The 18,655-nt window shown below is 42.3% G+C and overlaps 1 protein-coding gene across 20 annotated transcripts in view; it reads left to right on the top strand.

Annotated features, from left to right (window-relative positions):
• Positions 1-18,655, top strand: part of LIMCH1 (LIM and calponin homology domains 1) — a 320,528-nt gene that overhangs the window by 235,106 nt on the left and 66,767 nt on the right. For 9 of the 20 annotated variants that reach the window (XM_059672538.1, XM_059672529.1, XM_059672500.1 and 6 more), the window contains exons 7-10: positions 2,380-2,575; positions 8,079-8,331; positions 9,374-9,616; positions 16,961-17,263. In XM_059672538.1, coding sequence (XP_059528521.1) covers positions 2,380-2,575; positions 8,079-8,331; positions 9,374-9,616; positions 16,961-17,263 — 995 coding nt within the window. Of the gene's footprint in view, positions 1-1,693; positions 1,996-2,379; positions 2,576-8,078; positions 8,332-9,373; positions 9,617-16,960; positions 17,264-18,655 lie in introns of those variants that run through there. The other 11 variants (XM_059672566.1, XM_059672556.1, XM_059672574.1 and 8 more) reach the window with 6 other exon arrangements.

Genomic DNA, 18,655 nt, shown 5'->3' with positions numbered 1-18,655 from the left:
TGCTGGTGGGAATGCAGACTGGTGCAGCCACTATGGAAGACAGTATGGAGTTTCCTTAAAAAACTGAAAATGGAACTCCCATTTGACCCTGTGATCCCACTTCTAGGAATATATCCCAAGAAACCAGAAACACCAATCAGAAAGGATATATGCACCCCTATGTTCATAGCAGCACAATTCACCATAGCTAAGATCTGGAAACAGCCTAAGTGCCCATCAGTAGATGAATGGATTAGAAAACTGTGGTACATCTACACGATGGAATACTATGCTGCTGTAAAAAGGAAGGAACTCTTACCATTTGCAACGGCATGGATGGAACTGGAGAGCATTATGCTAAGTGAAATAAGCCAGTCAATAAAGGAAAAATACCACATGATCTCACTCATTCATGGACAATAGAGACCATTATAAACTTTTGAACAATAATAGATACAGAGGCAGAGCTGCCTCAAACAGATTGTCAAACTGCAGCGGGAAGGCCGGGGAGGGTTGGGGGGCAGGAGGTAGGGGGGTAAGAGATCAACTAAAGGACTTGTATGCATGCATATAAGCATAACCAATGGACATAAGACACTGGGGGATAGGGGAGGCTAGGGGACTGTCTAGGGCGGGGGGATAAAATGGATACATATGTAATACCCTTTGTAATACTTTAAGCAATAAAAATAAAAAAATAAAAAATAAAAAATTTAAAAAAAAACAAACAATGTTTATCCTGAAGCATTTGGCTTCTTTTCAGTGGATAAATAAAACAAGATAATTATTTGCCTTTCTTAAGAAATTAAATACAAAACCATATCCAAGTTCGATCTATACTGAAAAAGTTGGTCATGAATTCTTCCTGTGCCAGACCTGGCTTTTTTTGGTTCAGGTCCTGGTTAACTTTTGACCTACAAGTAAACTTCCTTCATTTCCATAGCTGGAATGTCTGCCTTCCCCTGGAGAGGGTGTGAGCTTTGACAACCTATTCTTCAGAGGCACTGATCAGATCCTCGGAGTGGCGGCCGCAGGGAGCTCCTCTCAGCCCTGCCCTTCTCCTCTCTCCCGTTGCCTTCTCCTGTGCAGAATCTGTGTGTGCCCCGTGAATTACAGCCACTCCACCCCCGCTGAGTGCCTCCCACTGGGGATTGTATCAGAGGGTCTGGATATAATTGACAGACGCAGCCGGCAAAGGCACTTCCTACAAAGGCATTGACTCCAGTGGGCATATGAGCCAGTATAGACAGTTTCCAAAATCTCAGATATGGAGAATATTTTTTTTTCTTTCCTTTAGGAATGTGGAGGGGACTTTCCTGAGCATCCCAGGAAATCCACAGTGTGACATTCCAGTCTCTGCAGACGAGAACAGTGTCACCCACAGTCCTGATCTTAAGCGGCCATCGGGGGGGAATTAAATTGGGGTTTATCTTTGAGTGACCAGAGTTATTTTTGTTTTCGTCAGCCTGGACTATTGTAATTAATGCTAAGACACAGGCGGGAACAAGGCTTTTATTATAATAGGCGGGTGAGGATGGCTTTGACTGACCTTTCTCCTGCTGGAGTTTCAGTGTTTTAGTATGTGCTGCTTGCGCTGAAAAGAATTTATAATCACAGGCTGTCAAAGACAGCCATTGTTCTCCCTGCTCTGAACATGTGGGTCAGCCACAAGTGCGCTCAGCTCCCCCAGCGCCAGGAGCTGGCCGAGAGCGAGAGCATGCCTGGATTCTTCTGAGGCATCAGGAAAAGCATTTTGCATATTTTCATTGCTTTTTTTTTTTTTTTTTTTTAACTTTCTGCCTCAGAAAGACAGCTCCCTTTCAGAGCAGGAATTTCCCTTCAAGGTAGCAGGAGAGGGAAGCCCGCTGCTCCAGGATTTTACGGATCTGATCCTGTTGCAACAACAAATGCTGCGTGCATTTGCCAGGTCGCATAAACAGGAGCAATTGCACCGCTAGCCTCGGGGCTCCGGCCCAGAACAGACATGCGGTTATGGATTCCGAAAGGCGGGTCAAGGTTAAGGTTTTAGTTTTCTTTCCTTTTTTTTGTTTTTATCTGTCATTGTATTCTTGTGAATTCAAACCTAATGGTGTTTTATTTCCCTTTCCTTTGATTTTCTTTTTTTAAACATTGTGGAGTAGGAATTCCTGGGGATTTTTCTTTCTTCAGGGGTGTGATTTTTCTGGTTGGGAAAGTTGCAGCAGGGGAGGGTGGAAGAATGAAATGTTGGCTGGTAGATGATCATCCATTCGCTAACTGGTTGTCATAACCTGTTCCTACGGATGCTAGATGCAGGAATTTTTGGAGGCCACTGGAGACTGGTTTTCCTGTGATGGAAGGCTCAACGTCTATTGCTATAATGTCTGTCGTGGGGTTTTTTTATGTTTTATTTTTGAACAGGAGACTGATGACATTGAGAGTCCTAAGCGGAGTATCCGAGACAGTGGTTACATCGACTGCTGGGATTCCGAGCGTAGTGACTCCCTGTCTCCCCCTCGACACGGCCGCGATGATTCCTTCGACAGCCTGGACTCCTTTGGCTCCCGCTCCCGGCAGACACCGTCGCCAGATGTAGTCCTCAGGGGAAGCAGCGATGGTAGGTGGGAGCCTGCGCAAGCTGCACATCTTAGAACGAAACACAAACAAGGGCTGCCTTGTGGCCCACAGAGGGACTGGCGCTGGGGAGGAGGGACCTGGTAACTCTAAACTGGTAGAAGGAAAGTCTGTGAGTGTTGTTTTTTGCCTTAGACTCTTGGTGGGCTCTGCCAGCGGTTCGTTTGAACATTGCGTCAGTGAGCATGTCTCCTGTTGGAAAATGTCTGACATCATTCCTCCCTGGGTCTCCGTGAATCGAGACGCTGTGCAGACCATTAGCTCAGAAAGGGTGCCAAGGGTTTATTTCCTCCGGGTACGAGAAAGGGAAATGTTTGAGTGAGTGCCACACTGTGTAAGTGAAAATGGACCGACTTCCAGCAAACTGGAAGCGCACTCCACTCACTGAACAAAGTCCTGAAGCCTGGGGTTGTGGAACTTTAATTGGCTCGGGTTTGGCGATCTGTTTGAGGGGCATGATACCCAACCATTGATGAGAGCGATGCAGGTGGCCCTTACAGTACAGGGCACAACCCAGACTGCCTTTTTCTGAGGCTGGGTTTGATTTGAATCCTGTGGATGTTATAGCACCTGTACGGAATGGTCATTTTTCTTTGCAAAAATGTATGGTCATGCAACCTGATATCAACTTAATGCATACTTTCCAGAAGCTGTGTTACCTTAGTGTTTCGCACCTTTGTGCTTTTTTTGAAAGGGACAGTGGCTCAGTTCTGCATGTATGGACTTGCAGACAGATACTAAAGCTGGTGGGAATTTTTTGTTTTTATTTTTAAAATATCTCTTGATGCTAATATTTCTAGAGACTTAAGCCTACTCTCCAAGATGAAAATTGTCTTTTATAGCTAAAAGATTCAGCTATAAAATTCTGTTACTAAAATAGGTGGGTACTTAATGTGTCCACATTGAGTCCATGACCTTATGACTAGTGTCTCATTTAGTCCTCAGCACAGATTATGAGGTACTCACAAAGTGCCTCACTTAGTCCTACTACAGGGCTGAGGTACTCCTTCTTACCCATATTTGCAGATGTACCTCCGAGAGGTTAAGTAAGCCCCCTAAATGGGTGAGTGACAAAAATTACTGTCAGTAAGTAGTATAACGTAAGCTTCAGAAACTGTGAACCCAAATCACATACTCTTAAGCTTAATTTACCCACACTTCTTTGTTTGCCCAATAGATTTTTTTAAATTCTAGAATGTCTGAGCTTTTGTTTGGTCCTTAAACTTCCCAGCAAATGGATTAGCCTCGGGCCACATAGTGTGTGGTTTCTACAGAATCTCACAGTGCGTTGTGAGGTGCTTGAACACATTCCTAAAATTGTATATGGCCTCTTAAAGTGCCATCCCCAGTGTTAGAAGTTTCAGTCCCAAGTGCATGATCCAATTGAGCTTTCATGAAAGTAGAAGGTAGATGGACTTTTACAAAACCTGTCTTAGCCAAACTACTTTATCCGTATTATTGTGATTGTGTTAACAAATTACTATTTTCTTCATCTTGGTTCTTTATAACTGGTAATGCAGATCCTTTGTTCCATCACCAGCGTCCAGGGGACCAGAGTTTATAACGAGCTACATCTTGAAGGGATTTGAGATGATGGTTGCTCATATTTGTAGCTGTGCAGAGGCATAATGTAGTTAGCAACAATTAAGATTGATAAGCTAGAGTCCTTTTATAAATATTTTTTCTATCTAAAGACTAACATGAAATTGAGCTTCACAAAACACCATCCATGAAAGAGCATCTTACACACAGATTTCATTAATCAGCCTGATACCTTCGGGCTTATGTTCTTGTAAACTAATCAAGACCTAATGAGGTTCTTAAAGCAAAGCACCCATTTTTGTGTGCCTTAAAAAAAAATTAGTATAATTTTGTCCAAGTAGATGTTATATTTCCTTGGAGTTTATGGTATTTTTTTAAATGATGCTGATCAAGAAGATTGCACATCTTCATAAACGCTTTCAGATTTAGAAATTTTTTTTTAAGTCTTGAAAATCTATTTCTCAGGACTCATAATTCATTAGGGAAAACCTAACTACAAAATTCTCCAACTCCATATCGGGCCAATATGGCGAGCTTTTGTTTTATTACTTCTGAGTCCCACTGACCCATTCAGTAGGGACAGTCAAGGGCAACACTCATTAGAGGTGCCATGATCCTATGATTGGACTCAAGAGCTATCTGGTAGGGATGCTGTGGGTCCCCAGGGTCCGTTCAATCACTCGGTCTTGCTCGATAGGTGCTCATTCCTCCCTGACCTTCACTGGCATTCCTCCTTAGAGATGGAAGGGAGGGGGAGACACACAGAGAGAGACATCAGCAATGTGAGAGAGACACATCGATTGGTTGCCTCCCGTATGCACCCCGACCAGGACCAGGGATCAAGCCTGCAACCAAGGTATGTGCTCTTGACCAGAAATGAACCTGGGACCCTTCAGTTCATGGGCCGAACTCTAGCCACTGAGCCAAACCAGCTAGGGCGAAAAAATATTAATTTTTTAATTAATAAAAAGGGTGATCTGTTAATGTTAATGATCTGTCGGTTCACATAAACAACCTATTTTGAGACATTTATTCAATAAATTATTGATAATATGTAAATTAGATATTATACCCACATAAGATTCATAGATTATAGAATTTTAGAATTGAGACAATTCTAATCCATTATGATAGAAGAATCATTGTTTTTCTTTTATTTATTCCACAAAAATGCAGTGCTCCCCAGTCAGATGCTTTAAGCAGAGGACATTTCCCAGGAGAAGTATGTCCCAAAGAAGAAACTTTGGGCTGATGTCTTGAAAACAGAAATTGGAGTTCTTGTCTATTCATAACCAGCCAGAGAGAGGGGGCTCTCTTGGCTCCTCTGAGCCTCAGTTTCCACCTTTGTCAATGGGGAAACAAATCTCAGAACTTGGCAAAGTGTTTGTTTATAAAGCAATTCACGGGGCTCTAACCATTTCATTATGACACTGAGACAGATATGCAGTCCACGATAAAAGACCTAGGGTGGGAAGGGAGCTAAGTTACAAATTAAAAGCTAACAAGTAATGAAATGGTCAAAGCCTCTGAAGGAAGACGGAGAGCAAGTGGCATGAATAATTCATACACTGAATATTTTATCTGCAACAATGAACACTTGTTTATGGTCAGTGCTTTTAACTTTTATAGTCTTTTAAAAGCTATTAAATCATTTCATCTCCAGGGCAAATCATTTCATTCCTGTTTTATAGAAAAGGACAGTCAAGTGTGTTAGAGACAAGCCTGGGAGCCCACAGCTCATTGCTGACAGACCCAGAACTGTCAGGACATAAAGAGTAGTCAGCGCTTACTAAGCCCTTGCTGTGGGCCAAGCACTGTGCCAGTAATTCTATATGTATGTGGTCCTCCCAACAGCCCTAGGAAGCAGGTGGTATTATTATCTTCACTTTACACATTGGGAAACTGAGGCTTATAGAGGTGAAGTAACAGAGCTGCTGAGGGCAGAGCTCACTCTGCAAGGTTGCTTCCTCTCTTGCCTCTGAGTTTAAGGCTCTTTTCACAAGTGTAAACCAGTAATCTTCTATTTGGGACTGAATAGCCTCATAATGCTCTCATTGATTAAGAGTTTTCAACCAGCATTAAAATGGTGATTATCTATACACTAGAAGCTTGGTGCACGAATTCGTGCACAGGTGGGGTCCCTCAGCCTGGCCGAGGATCAGGGCTGAGGGAGGTTCTGATTGGGACAACCATGGCCGGCCGGCTGTGGGGAGGGGCCATGGAGGTGGGCTGGCCATGGGAAGTTGGCTATGGAAGTGCACTGACCACCAGGGTGCAGCTCCTACATTGAGCGTCTGCCCCCTGGTGGTCAGTGTGCATCATAGCGACTGGTTGACCAGTCATTCTAGTTGTTCGGTCATAATGGTCACTTAGGCTTTTCTCTATATAGATAGTAGTGTTTGTTTAAATGACAGCTTCACTCTGTGGATCCTAGAAATCCAGTGATATGAGACTCAGGAAACAAGGATGCAATATAATTAATTGTTGGGGCTATGAAGGACTGATGTAGGCAACATTAAATTCCTTTGCGTTGTCTAAAACACTCTTTAAACCAAACCAATTCATTTATTTGTCAGACTATTTGAAGATGCCACTGTGTACAAAGACACTGTAATAAGTACTGTGGATGATACAAAGCTCTGTTAGCAAAAATTCAAGATGGAAAGTACAATGTGCAAAAGAAAAGAATAGGTCATCAGGCCAGAATGCTCACAGGAAAAAAAAAGATTCCCTCCAGCAAGGGTACCAGGAAGGGCTTCAATATGCAGCGATTCTCAACCTGTGGGTCGCAACCCCTTCGGCCGTCACACGACCCTTTCACAGGGGTCACCTAAGACCATCCTGCATATCAGATATTTACATTACAATTCATAACAGTAGCAACATTACAGTTATGAAGTAGCAACGAAAATAATTTTACGGTTGGGTCACAACATGAGGAACTGTATTTAAAGAGCCAGAAGGTTGAGAACCACTGATATAGAGGAATATGCATTTATTATAACTCCAACCACTTCCTGGAAGGCAAACCCTTGGTTATATATAATCCACATCGGCCACTTTTCTGAATTCTGATTGTTCCTACATGTCTACGCTCCTGAATTATAACTAATATTCTCCCAGTGTTAAGTGGCTTGGTTAAAAGTACCTCAAAGACAAAATGCTTTATAATTCTTATTTGTCCGAATATCTAGCGCAGTGTAAGACGTGGGACAACAGGTGCTCAGGAAACACTCTATTGCTTAATTTCGTTTTTCTTTTGAGAGGTGCAGAATCTGAGCGGACATATAGTGCTACTGCAAATGGGTTGCTAATTGTAATTCTCAGATACAGTTAGTCTTACCTCTATTTTTTAAATTTTTATTGAATGTATTGGGGAGACATTGGTTAATAAAATTATGTAGGTTTCAAGTATACACTTCTGTAATGCATCATCTGTATATTGCATAGTATGTTTACCACCCAAAGTTGCTTCCTTCCATCACTGTTTATCCTCCCTTTACTATCTCCTACCTACCCCCACCCTCTTTCCCCTGGTAATCACTATATTTTTGTCTGTTTCTATGAGTTTTTTGTTTGTTTGTTTGTTTTGCAGGGGAGGGGTATTTGATTTTGTTTTTGCTTAATCCCTGCACCTTTTTTCTCACTATCTCCTCAACCCCCCTCCCCTCCAACAGCTGTCAGTCTGTTCTCTGTATCTATGTGTCTGTCTCTTTACCTTGATTTTTTTAAAATTTGAAGGGTTTTTTCACCCTGATTAAAGTTGAGAGCTTTTCCCACGGTAGACTCATTTAGACTGATACTTTAGGTTTGTTAAGTGAATAATTGAAGGAAGAATTCCCCGGAACCCGCAGATGTAACCACATCCCTAACACTGCCTACTTGCCGTTAGGAACGTCACTGCTAGCCTGGCACACGCCTCAGCACCCATCCTCTCTTCCCAGGGAGAGGAAGTGACTCGGAATCTGACCTGCCACATCGGAAGCTGCCGGACGTGAAGAAGGATGACATGTCTGCCAGGCGGACTTCTCACGGTGAGCCGAAATCAGCAGTGCCTTTTAACCAGTACCTCCCGAACAAAAGCAACCAGACGGCCTATGTCCCCGCTCCTCTGAGAAAGAAGAGAGCAGAGCGAGAGGAGTATCGGAAGAGCTGGAGCACCGCCACCTCCCCGCTGGGTGGGGAGAGGCCCTTCAGGTAAGGCCCGGCTTGAACACGGAGTGGTGTGGGGTCCGCAGCCCCTGGACACCAATAAGCTCAAATAACTGTTTCCGAATGTGGATGAGATTACACATGGAGGCGGGCAGGACAGATGTTTGGAGAGAGACTGTGATAATAGAATATAAGCTTCATGAAGGTACCTAGAATAGTGCCTGGCACACAGTAGGTGTTCAACAAATACTTGTCTGACAGCAGATTTGTGAAAACAGGTCTTGTTGACAGAACGTTGAGAACAGATCTGTCATCCATGTCCTTTTGTGGAGACCGCATGACCGCCACTCTGGTAGATTAGGTGCAGAAAGACTTATTCTTATGCAAAAAGAATTTTTTATTGAGATGCATGCTTATCTAGATAAAGCTCAAGTATGTAAGGGGTTCATGGAACATGCTTCAGAATCACATGTAGAAACTCCTGTTTATTGGAAGATACATTGAACTGCTCAACTCTTTAAAGGAACAGTGTTTTTCCTAACCTCTGATTATGTTTTCATCCTATCATTTATTCGGCAAGTATTTATGAGCATCTACTACATACAAGGTACTGCCTTTAGGCACTGGGGACCCAATAGTAAATAAGATAGAGTCCCTGCCTTCAAGAACCTTATAGTCCAACAAAAGAAACTTACGGTCCATTCCAATACTTTCAGCAAAACCACCCTGAACATTGCATGGTTATTTCTGATAGTCTATCTTTATTATCTATGATTTTCCACTGAACCAGCATTTTATTAAAAGTTTTAATTATTGAACAAAGCATAAATTTTACCATTCCAGCAGAAAGGGTTTTTGCCACTCAAGATCAATTTTGAAATAGCTCTTAATCAATATTGAGATTACGGTGCATTGCATTAATTTATAAATGACTACATTTAATTTTTGTCTCATTGCCAGGATTGTATTGCATGCGATGACTTTTTTTTAAGTGGGAAGTAGTATAGAATGACTAGGCGACGACATGTGGTCTGCTCCCCATGCCAGTCTGTTCGTTCGGTGTAAACCATATTGTCCAACTCACTAGCTACCCCGAAACAATAGAGGAAGAGGGAAGTGAAGTGGGGTCTCCTTGGGAAGAGGACCCAGCTGGCCAAATGGACCCTGATGGGCAGCCTTCAGACGGTGGGTTAGAATCACCCACTGGCCGTTGTAAGGAGCAGCGTCCTCCAGCGGAGTCTGAAGAAAAAGATGCTGCTGAAACCCAAAAGCGCAGGAGGCTAGAGCAAGCTGGGATCAAGGTCTTGCCAGCAGCACAGCGCTTCGCCAGGTCAGCTCTGCAGGCCGTGGGCTGGCCTGGCTGGCCTGGCGGGCTTGGTGCATGCCTGGGGGTTTGGAATCTGTCTGGTGTGTTGCAGTTTCCAGCCTGTTTCCCCACTTCTGCTTTTCAGTGGTATCACTGCGCCCTACCCGAGCAACTGGAAATAGCTAATAGTCCCTGCCCTCGGCGTGCCTCTGCTTACAGTAGCTGGCGCTTTGAAGTGGGGGTGAAGAGTGAGCTTGCTGCTTGATTAGACCTGGTCCTACTGTATGTAGTCAGTCATGTGTGGGCTGCGGGACTTCCCTGGCAATAAGATTTTATTTTTTCAATGGTTTATGGCCTGTTAATTTTCACACTACTCCTAAATGGCTCTTATCTTACTTTACACATCACTAGAAAATAGCTTCTTTGAAACGGGAACACTCTCATTAGAAAGGGTGGCTGGCTTACAAAAATCCACTTACTTCCTTTGTCCCAAGAGGGAGCAGTAAGAAAGACTGGTTTTTTTTGACTCCTTTTCTAAAGCATGTTGGTTCAGAAACAAAGAATGGCGTAATTACTTCTCTTAATTGTAACAAAGGCACCAGTTACTGTCCTGATGGCTTCATATTACATGTGAGATGGAGATTTTCACAAAGGCACACAAAACTGGAGTTCCGCAGTTTTATGTAGTGTTTTGGGAAGCTGGTAGAATTTTTCTCATATAATAACCACAAATATCCTAACAAATAATAGAGAGACCCAAATTTATTTGACAAATTGAAATTCATAACAGTTTGGCAATTGAAAATACTTTGCTACTTGCCAGTCCATTTAATCCTAAGAGGTAGGTAACATGCCCATTTTCAGGAAGAGTAAACTGAGGATCCATGATAGTAAGTGACTTCCTAGCTGGTTACTACTGACCTGGTGGCCAGATTCAGAGGCTCTGACCACAGTACCACATCTGCGGCCCACACACTTAATGGAACAGTTTTCATTTCTCAATACAATCCCGTATGTGCTCATTGCCATGGTCTAAGTCTTAATTGAAAGTTCCAGCATTGACGTCTATGGATTTCATTCCAGAGAAATCAAGGCTATATTTCTCCCTGTCTGGCATTCCACAGAAAGTGTGTCTATCCTAAACATGTATGTGCTGCTAGAAAACTCTAACACAGAATTACGCTTGTGTGAAAAGCAGCTCTCTGGGTTTCTGAATGATAAAGAGTAATGATGTAAAATCTTAAAAACAAATGTTGGCTCAGAGAACTTGTCAGATACATACTTTTTTCAACATAATTTTAGCATCTACTTGTATGAGAAAGAAGGCTAGTTGCTGAGAATAGAAAAATGAATAGTATCCCCTCCCTAAGCACCAATTTTCATATTGTTCCTGTTTCTGTCTTCAAATCTAAGGCCCACTGAGAGTAAATACACGTGATTGAGGTGAGAGGAGGGATTTTTTTAATAAATTTTAATCTTAATGTCCTTGACACATACCTTCATTTTTTATAACATCTGTGCAGTCTTTAAGCTAAAATGTAGCCAAAGACACCATCATCTTAATTTTTTCTCATTTTTAAAAAATTGCCACTCTCTCGGTTAAAAAAAAAATCTCATCTTTAAAAATTGATTGTTCCATGACTACTAATATGGTTGACAATCATATTGTGTGTATTGGCCACTGAGATTTCTTCTTCCATAAATTATTTCATATCCTTTGCCATTATTTTCCCTTTTTGAAATTTTTTTACTTTATTGTGATAAGAACACTTAGCATGAGATCTCCCCTCTGAAAAAAACTTTTAAGTGTACAATGCAGTATTGTTACTTACAGATACAATGCTGTACACCAGATCGCTAGAATTTATTCTTCCTGCTTAACTAAAACGTTATGCCCAATGATTACCAACTACCCATTTCCCCCTCCCCCCTAACCCCTGGCAACCATCCTTCCACTGTTTGAGTCTACATATTTGACCCTTAGGTACTTCTCATAAAAGGAATCATGCAAATACTTTTCTTCTGTGACTAGCTTATTCACTTAGCATAATGTCCTTGAGGTTCATCCATGTTGTACAGAATTTCCTTCTTTTTAAAGGAAATTCATGCATGTTGTGCAGAATTTCCTTCTTTTTAAAGGCTAAGTAATATTTCATTGTATGTATATGCCACATTTTCTTTATTCATTCATCTGTCCTCAGTGGACACTTAGATTGTTTCTATGTCTTGGCTATTGTGCATAATGCTGCAATGAACTGGGGAGTGCAGACATCTCTTTGGGATCCTGATTTAATTCTTTTGTAAAAATACCCAGAATTGGGATTGCTGGGTCATATGGTAGTTCTATTTTTAATTTTTTTGAGAATTCTTTGTATCATCGTTAGAGTATTCAAAAGAGCAAAGGGGGATGGGTGGGGAGGTACAGTAAGCTATCTCAGCATGCCCAGGAATCATGGTGATGCAGGGAAAGGAGATTTTTTTGCAAAGGCTGTAAATTCCATGAGTGTGCTGGGCCACTTCAGTAACTGGGAGCTTTATTTTCTAATAAAACATTGAAATATTTTAGGACAACATGCATCTGTGTACAAACCTAAAATCATGGTTAAAATTTACAAACATAATTCTGCATAATGAAAATTATATTGATGTGGTAATTTTTACTCCTCTCTATGTTTCCTGTTATCTGGATTACTGTTTACATACTTTGTCCAACTTAGCTCTATTAAATGGGCTTTGGCAGGTCAGTTAATGTCATCACAGGGTAGATTTTAAGCTTTAACATTTAAAATTGGGTCCAGGAAAATTATGGATATTCCAGGAGAATGTCCCCAATAGTAGTGTGACACAGCTGCTCCAAACACCAGAATTCACTGCTTAGACTTAGACAGACTTCCAGCTGCTAGCTCTCTCATAAAGGTTTCATATATACCCTGCCACTAGCCTGACACGTCTGTGACTGTCACTTGCTTTTGGAAGCCCGCAACAGAACTGAGAGTCATTCTAAGTTCACCCGCATTCAAGATCCTGCTTTTCTCTTAGCTGTGAAAGTCTGTTTGCAGAGGTGGGTGAGAGTGTAGAGGCATGAGCGAGGGAAGGAGGTGTGTAGACGAAGAACAAGGCTTCACCTTTCAGACTCTTTTTCCTGTTGATGTCACTTTTTCTCAAACACCTCCTTGTATTATTTTTTAACACAATATGTAGACAGGAGTAGAGGTGCCTGGTATTCCATTTTCACATGAGTTTAGAAGCCTGGGAATCCCAAGCCTCCTGTCAAACAATATATCAGGTATCTTAGCACCAAGGGACAGAAAGTGGGCCTTCTTAATGAATGGGTGGAGTTAAATCTTCCTTCTTGTTGCCATTGAAGTCAAAAGTACAGAAGCCACTTTTTCTTCTCTTTTCGTTTATGATTCCGTTAGCTTAATCGCCCCCCAAATCTGAGAATCCGCCGAAGAAGCCAAGATTTCTGTTTTTAAGGGGATAAAATAAGAACCAAGATTCACTTCCCCTGAATTAAAACACTACGGAGATTTGAGTTCTCCGCCGTGGTGTTTCCCATTGGAGATGTAAACTTTGCTTGAGCTGAATTATAGGTTTCACGTGATTGTGCTGCTTTTCTAATTGTTTTCATATGTTTCAGCACTCGGTGTTTTCTGCTGGTCTGTGGATCTTCGCAACCACATAGTAATTAATGACGGGGGTGGGGGGTGGGGAGGTCCCTCTGAGGAACAATGGCCGTTTAGAAGTTTGCAGAGGAAGAGCAGATGCAGCTGAGTGCCAGATGCCCGGGCCCTGACTTGCCTCACAGACCCTGGGGATCAGGGGCCAGGCACACACGGAACTTGCGCGAACTTTTGTGACTCTGGCTGTCGCTGCCCTGTTCGGACACTGGGTGAAACAGGGATGTTTTTGGTGTTGCCCATGACATTCCCAGGAGGCCTAACAGGCTTTTCTGGAGAGCCCAGTTTCTTTGAATAGAATGAACCGACTGCCAATCTGAGTTGGTTGCTTGTGTGTTGCCAAGTAAAGTGGAGTGAAAGAAAATGCCAGCCCTTGCTTCGTTTAAAGCATTATCTCGTTCACTTTGAAACATATAAGCCTTAGAAGCCTGGAGAGAAGAACCTTCTCTCCCCACTCACCTGCTTAGAGCCCATAATCCCTGCTACAAAGATAGCCTGACTCATTTTAGATGAAGATGGACAGGGTTGCCCGGCTGGAGGCAGGGCTTGGCATTCCTCATTTCACGCTGGACCGTGTTCTTTCTAAGGGAAGCAGTGAGCTGTGCCCGCAGGGCAACCCCTTCTTCCCAGAGCAACTCATCTATGAATGACTTAGAAAAAAAGCAAAAGTGCCAGACCTCCCCATGAATATCAAGCCAGACAGCCTGGGTCTGCCCCTTAACTTGACTTAATTTACCCAAGTTCAGATGCCTAGACAGAAATCTCAACATTCTCCCCTGCAGGAGTGGGCATCAGAATTCCCATCTTGCATTTAGTTGTCATGAAAGTTAGTATGTCTGCAAGGTATTAGCTGTCCAGAGAGTTGTCATTATTGAAAAAATGAAGTAAATTGTACTGAAACTTCACAATAGATGGCCCCAAGGTCCTTCAGGGGAAAAAGAAAAGCTTATAAAAAGTCATTTAAACATCTCGGTAACTAGATGTAATGAACACAGTCCTACACATCTACCTGATGCATATGGCCAACAGTGCCAGCCCAGAATTTGTGTTCATATTTTTTTCCTTGCTCTGATCTGCCTTGAAGCTCTGAATTTACAAATTTAAGCAATTAGTGGAAAATCAGTCATTGTGACCAGTTTTTCAAGCGGGCAGGGAGTGGCTTTAAGTGGCCAATGATACGGAAATCGTTCTTCACCCCCTTTTTTTTAAGTCCACGTATCTCAACTGAGATCACTTAGAGGGATTCCTGCCACGCTGGGCGTTTAGCCTAAAAAGAAACACCCCAGGGAATTTGTAGTCTCGCTGGGCTCACATGATGCAAAAGGCACCAGATTCTCTCTGCTTCAATTGGCATCACAAATTGGCACGGCCTTTTGCATAAATGCATAGGTTTTATTCCAAAGCATTCTGCCTGCGTGGGGAGAGATAGAAACGTAAAATACAAAGAATGTTACTCTTGGCCTTGAGAGGTTCAAGCCAGGGGTCTGCTACCACACTGGAACGGCAGTAGGATCAGCGGAGATGAGATAATGAGTGTGGAAGGGCCTGTACGTGGTAAAGTGCTGTGCAAGCATTGTAACGTATGACTAGTTAGCATTCTACTTTCATTCATCCTGGCTGAACGTTGCTCTCTGTAACCAGCAATGCAAATCAAAATGCCATTCTAAGCAGCGCTCACAGGATCCTTTTATTTAGGAACCAAAATACTTCCCTTTCTTCTCTTCCCATAATAATGATAATGCCTTCATTTTTGCGTGATGCTCTGCCTTCCGTACTGTTTCTGCCCTGGTCCTTTGTTTAATGAACAGCACAGTGGTTAAGAGGCGGACCCCTGGAGCCAGGCAGGCTGCCCGGGTTTGAATTTTAACTTAAGCACTGATGCTTTGACCTTGGGCAAATTTCTTAACCCACTCTGAGTTTTTACTCTATAAAATGGGGATGCTAATAACACTAACATGGCAGAGTTAGTAGTCGGGTTTGATGAATTATCACTTAGAAAAAACTCTAACATCTAGTGTGCCTTCAGTAACTGTTAGCTGCCGCCTTTGCCTTCATCGGTGTGCTTTCTTAAGTAGTGCCTTTTTGAAGAGATTGATTCAACAGCCTGTCATTTTCCCACTGACCATTCTTTATGGCCACAGTCGGCCAACACCTGCTGGTACTTGACAGACAGGTTGGCAAAGGAGGCAGGAAGGAGCGTGGGCTCGGTCCAGGGGTGCGCAGATGTGATACTGTGAGTCAGATGTGCAACCCGCAGGGCACAGTTTCATAGTTCATGAAATAAAATTGTTCAGGGAGCGAAGTGCCACCAACCACCTCCAAAGAACATGTTTTAAGATTTTCTTGAGAACGATGATTGGCAGAGGGAAGGAGTGTTCTGGGCACGATTGATGATGATTTAATTTCCACAAGTCAGAGGGAGTGAGGGCCTGCTGTGGGCTTAAGATGATGACCTCCTCTGGAGCAGTGTGGGCAGAGCAACAGATGGGGGGGCAGGGTTTGGGGGTGGGGGGGACACCTAGTTGACCAGAGAACACAGAGTTTGGTTACTCATTTTACTCTTAGCCAGGCTAATTACTCCTGTCTTCATTTCTGAGATGAGTTGTCCTTTGAGGATGAAGAATTTACTCTTAATCCTCTCTCAGAAATTGGATACAAAGTAGGTGAACTTTCTTTAGATGTCAAAATATTCTTTTTATTTATCATCTTTATGACCATCAGATAAATGTTTTTTTAAGGTTTTAACAAGCATTCATACTTAGAAACAAGGTTGGCCTTATGAGTAGGGGGAGAAGTGTTTGTATGAATACCAGATAGGCACAATCAATTGTATTCCCATCCCACCCACCGCCAACAATAACAAAAAACACACAAAATAGAGTAGAAAAGTCCTGATATTCTACCATTCAACTACATTCCTTTAGGAATTTGAAGTTTGGGGCCTTCAAGATCTTTTTGAAAAGATAGCCCAAGGTAATCATGTTTAAGCCATTGTATCAAAATGTCTTACTTGACATCTAGCATTTGACAAAGAGCTGGGTGGTGGAGAATCGTGTGGGTAGAAGTTGGAAGAAAGGGTTGCTGATGGGAGGGTACAGGCAGAGTAGGCTTCTGTGCCTGGGGTCCATCCTATGAATGGTCATAAGCATTTCCACATGCTTCAGGTTAGTTCAGCTCAGCAGGATGACCTACCTTAGCCTTGCAGTCTGGTACACACTCTAAGTGTGCTATCACGTGGCTGCATTCATTAGTTTTCCCCCAGATCAGTGTCTTGGTGGCTCAAATTTTTTGCCCTGTTAGTCAACAACAATTTGAGTACCTATTGGGTCTAGCACTAAAGTGCTAAAGAAAAATGAACAAGAGCAAAAAGCTTCCTACTCTTTCAAACTTAATGGAAAGAATTGAGATCGTCACTTTCAGAGCCATTTAGGATCCTGCCTTTCCAATGTTGATGGACTCTGCAAATGCAATGAGTTTTTAGTATTGCTAGTAGCTGGCTAAATTCAAGGCTTTAAAACCCATACTAACTATGATGCAACTCTGGACTGAAATGGCAAACAGATATCATCTGAACTAATGATATTGAGAAGACGTTTCACTAACAGCACAGTTGCCTGTGTGGAGATGGGGATTTAAAAAAAATTTTGTCTGATCACATGTGGAGTTCTATTTAATCTTGCTCTATCAGTCAAAAGCAATTAAACGATGAGAAAGAAGCAATTCACGATATTGTCCTTCGGGAAGAAAACTCTATCCTGACCCACCGACGTGGCAAAGTTTTAGAGTCAAAAGATGAAATTGCATGTCGACTGCCTGACCTTGAGAAAGATGACTTTGCTGCGAGAAGAGCCAGGATGAACCAGGCCAAGCCAGTGGTGCCACTGAATCAGCTCCTCTATGGGCCCTACCGAAGAAAAGAGGCAGAGAAACCAGAGAGCAGCAAACAACTCTCAAAGGGAATCTCAGAAAAGAAAAGTCTAGAACATAAAAGGTGTGCACTGTGTGTGTGTGTGTGTGTGTGTGTGTGTGTGTGTGTAAGGGAGAGAGAACATAAGTGAAGTGATTTCTATCATAGCCCTCCCCCACCATTCTTCTCTTTCCTGCCCCAATTACAAATAATTGGTAATGGCGGTCTATTCTGAAGTAGAACTCCAGATACCCAGTCTCCCCAAATGCAGTGGCAGAGAGTGAAAAGGTCATGTTCAAAATAGGGCTGAATTCACCAAATAAGCTTTGATGTGCCTTTTCTGGGCACATTACCACATATGGGTGCCAGTGCATAGAGTGGCATTATTGGCATAAATAGACGTGCCATTGCTACTGGGGAGAAGTCATCTCTCAAGACTGCTCCAGTCCACTCGTAGGAGGCAGAAAACATAGTTATTGCTTAGCTATAAGCTCTTCTCTCTTATTAGCTCCTTTTAGATATTGGAAGGAAAAATAAATGACGCTTGCTCTTTCTTCCCTCACGCTAGCAAGATCACCTATACCAGTGGTTCTCAACCTTGGCTGCACAGTAGAATCACCTGGGAATCTTTTTAAAATCCTGATTTCTGGGCCTCATCCTCCGGAAATTCTGTTTCTTTGTTATGGGGTGGGGCCACAACATTAGTAACAAAGAAACAGAATTTCCGGAGGATGAGGCTCAGAAACCAGGATTTTAAAAAGATTCCCAGGTGATTCTAATGTGCAGCCAAGGTTGAGAACCACTTACCTATACATTTGAGGATAGATATTTCTTATAAAAAAAAAAAAAAAAACCTTCTCAAACATATAGTTCTATTGTTCATAACAATTGTGGGGGGTTTTCTAAATTGTTTTTAAATGAATTTTCTCCTCCCAACTTTTCTCCCATCCTCTTAATTTGGAAAAAGAAATTTGTAGAAAAACTGGATTTGGCTAGTGATTTTTATCTAAGAGGGATATGATTTCATTTAGGGTATCTGGTTGCTAAATTCCACAGTGCAGAGTTGATCAGTCTGTATTTTTTCCTTATATCAAAATCAGTTAGAGTTTGCATCTTTAGTATTTAACTGCCATCTTTTGTCTATCACTTGAGAGGTTTGTAAATCTATTGAACTAAGAATATAAATATCTCAACTATGTATTACACAATGAAAATAGTTCTTTGGGCAGAGTCATTGAGTTCAGTGGAGTAGTTAGTAGGGCTTTTTTGGTCTGTTTTGTTTTTGTTTTGTTTTGTTTTAGGAAGTACCAGAGACAAAACACCTGAAAGATTCCCGGATGTAGAACAGGTATTAGAGCACAGAAGATGTGGCACGATTTTTTATAGGACACAGTATAGCTTCAGGAGGCTCAGTCTTTGCGGTGCTTGTTGGCAGGCCTTGTAACAAACCATTCTAGGAGGGCCTTTGGGGAGGGA

Source organism: Myotis daubentonii, chromosome 1, assembly GCF_963259705.1.
Source record: "Myotis daubentonii chromosome 1, mMyoDau2.1, whole genome shotgun sequence".
Lineage (NCBI taxonomy): Eukaryota > Metazoa > Chordata > Mammalia > Chiroptera > Vespertilionidae > Myotis > Myotis daubentonii.
Note: the sequence above shows the minus strand (reverse complement) of the source record. Positions and strands in the feature narration are given on the sequence as shown.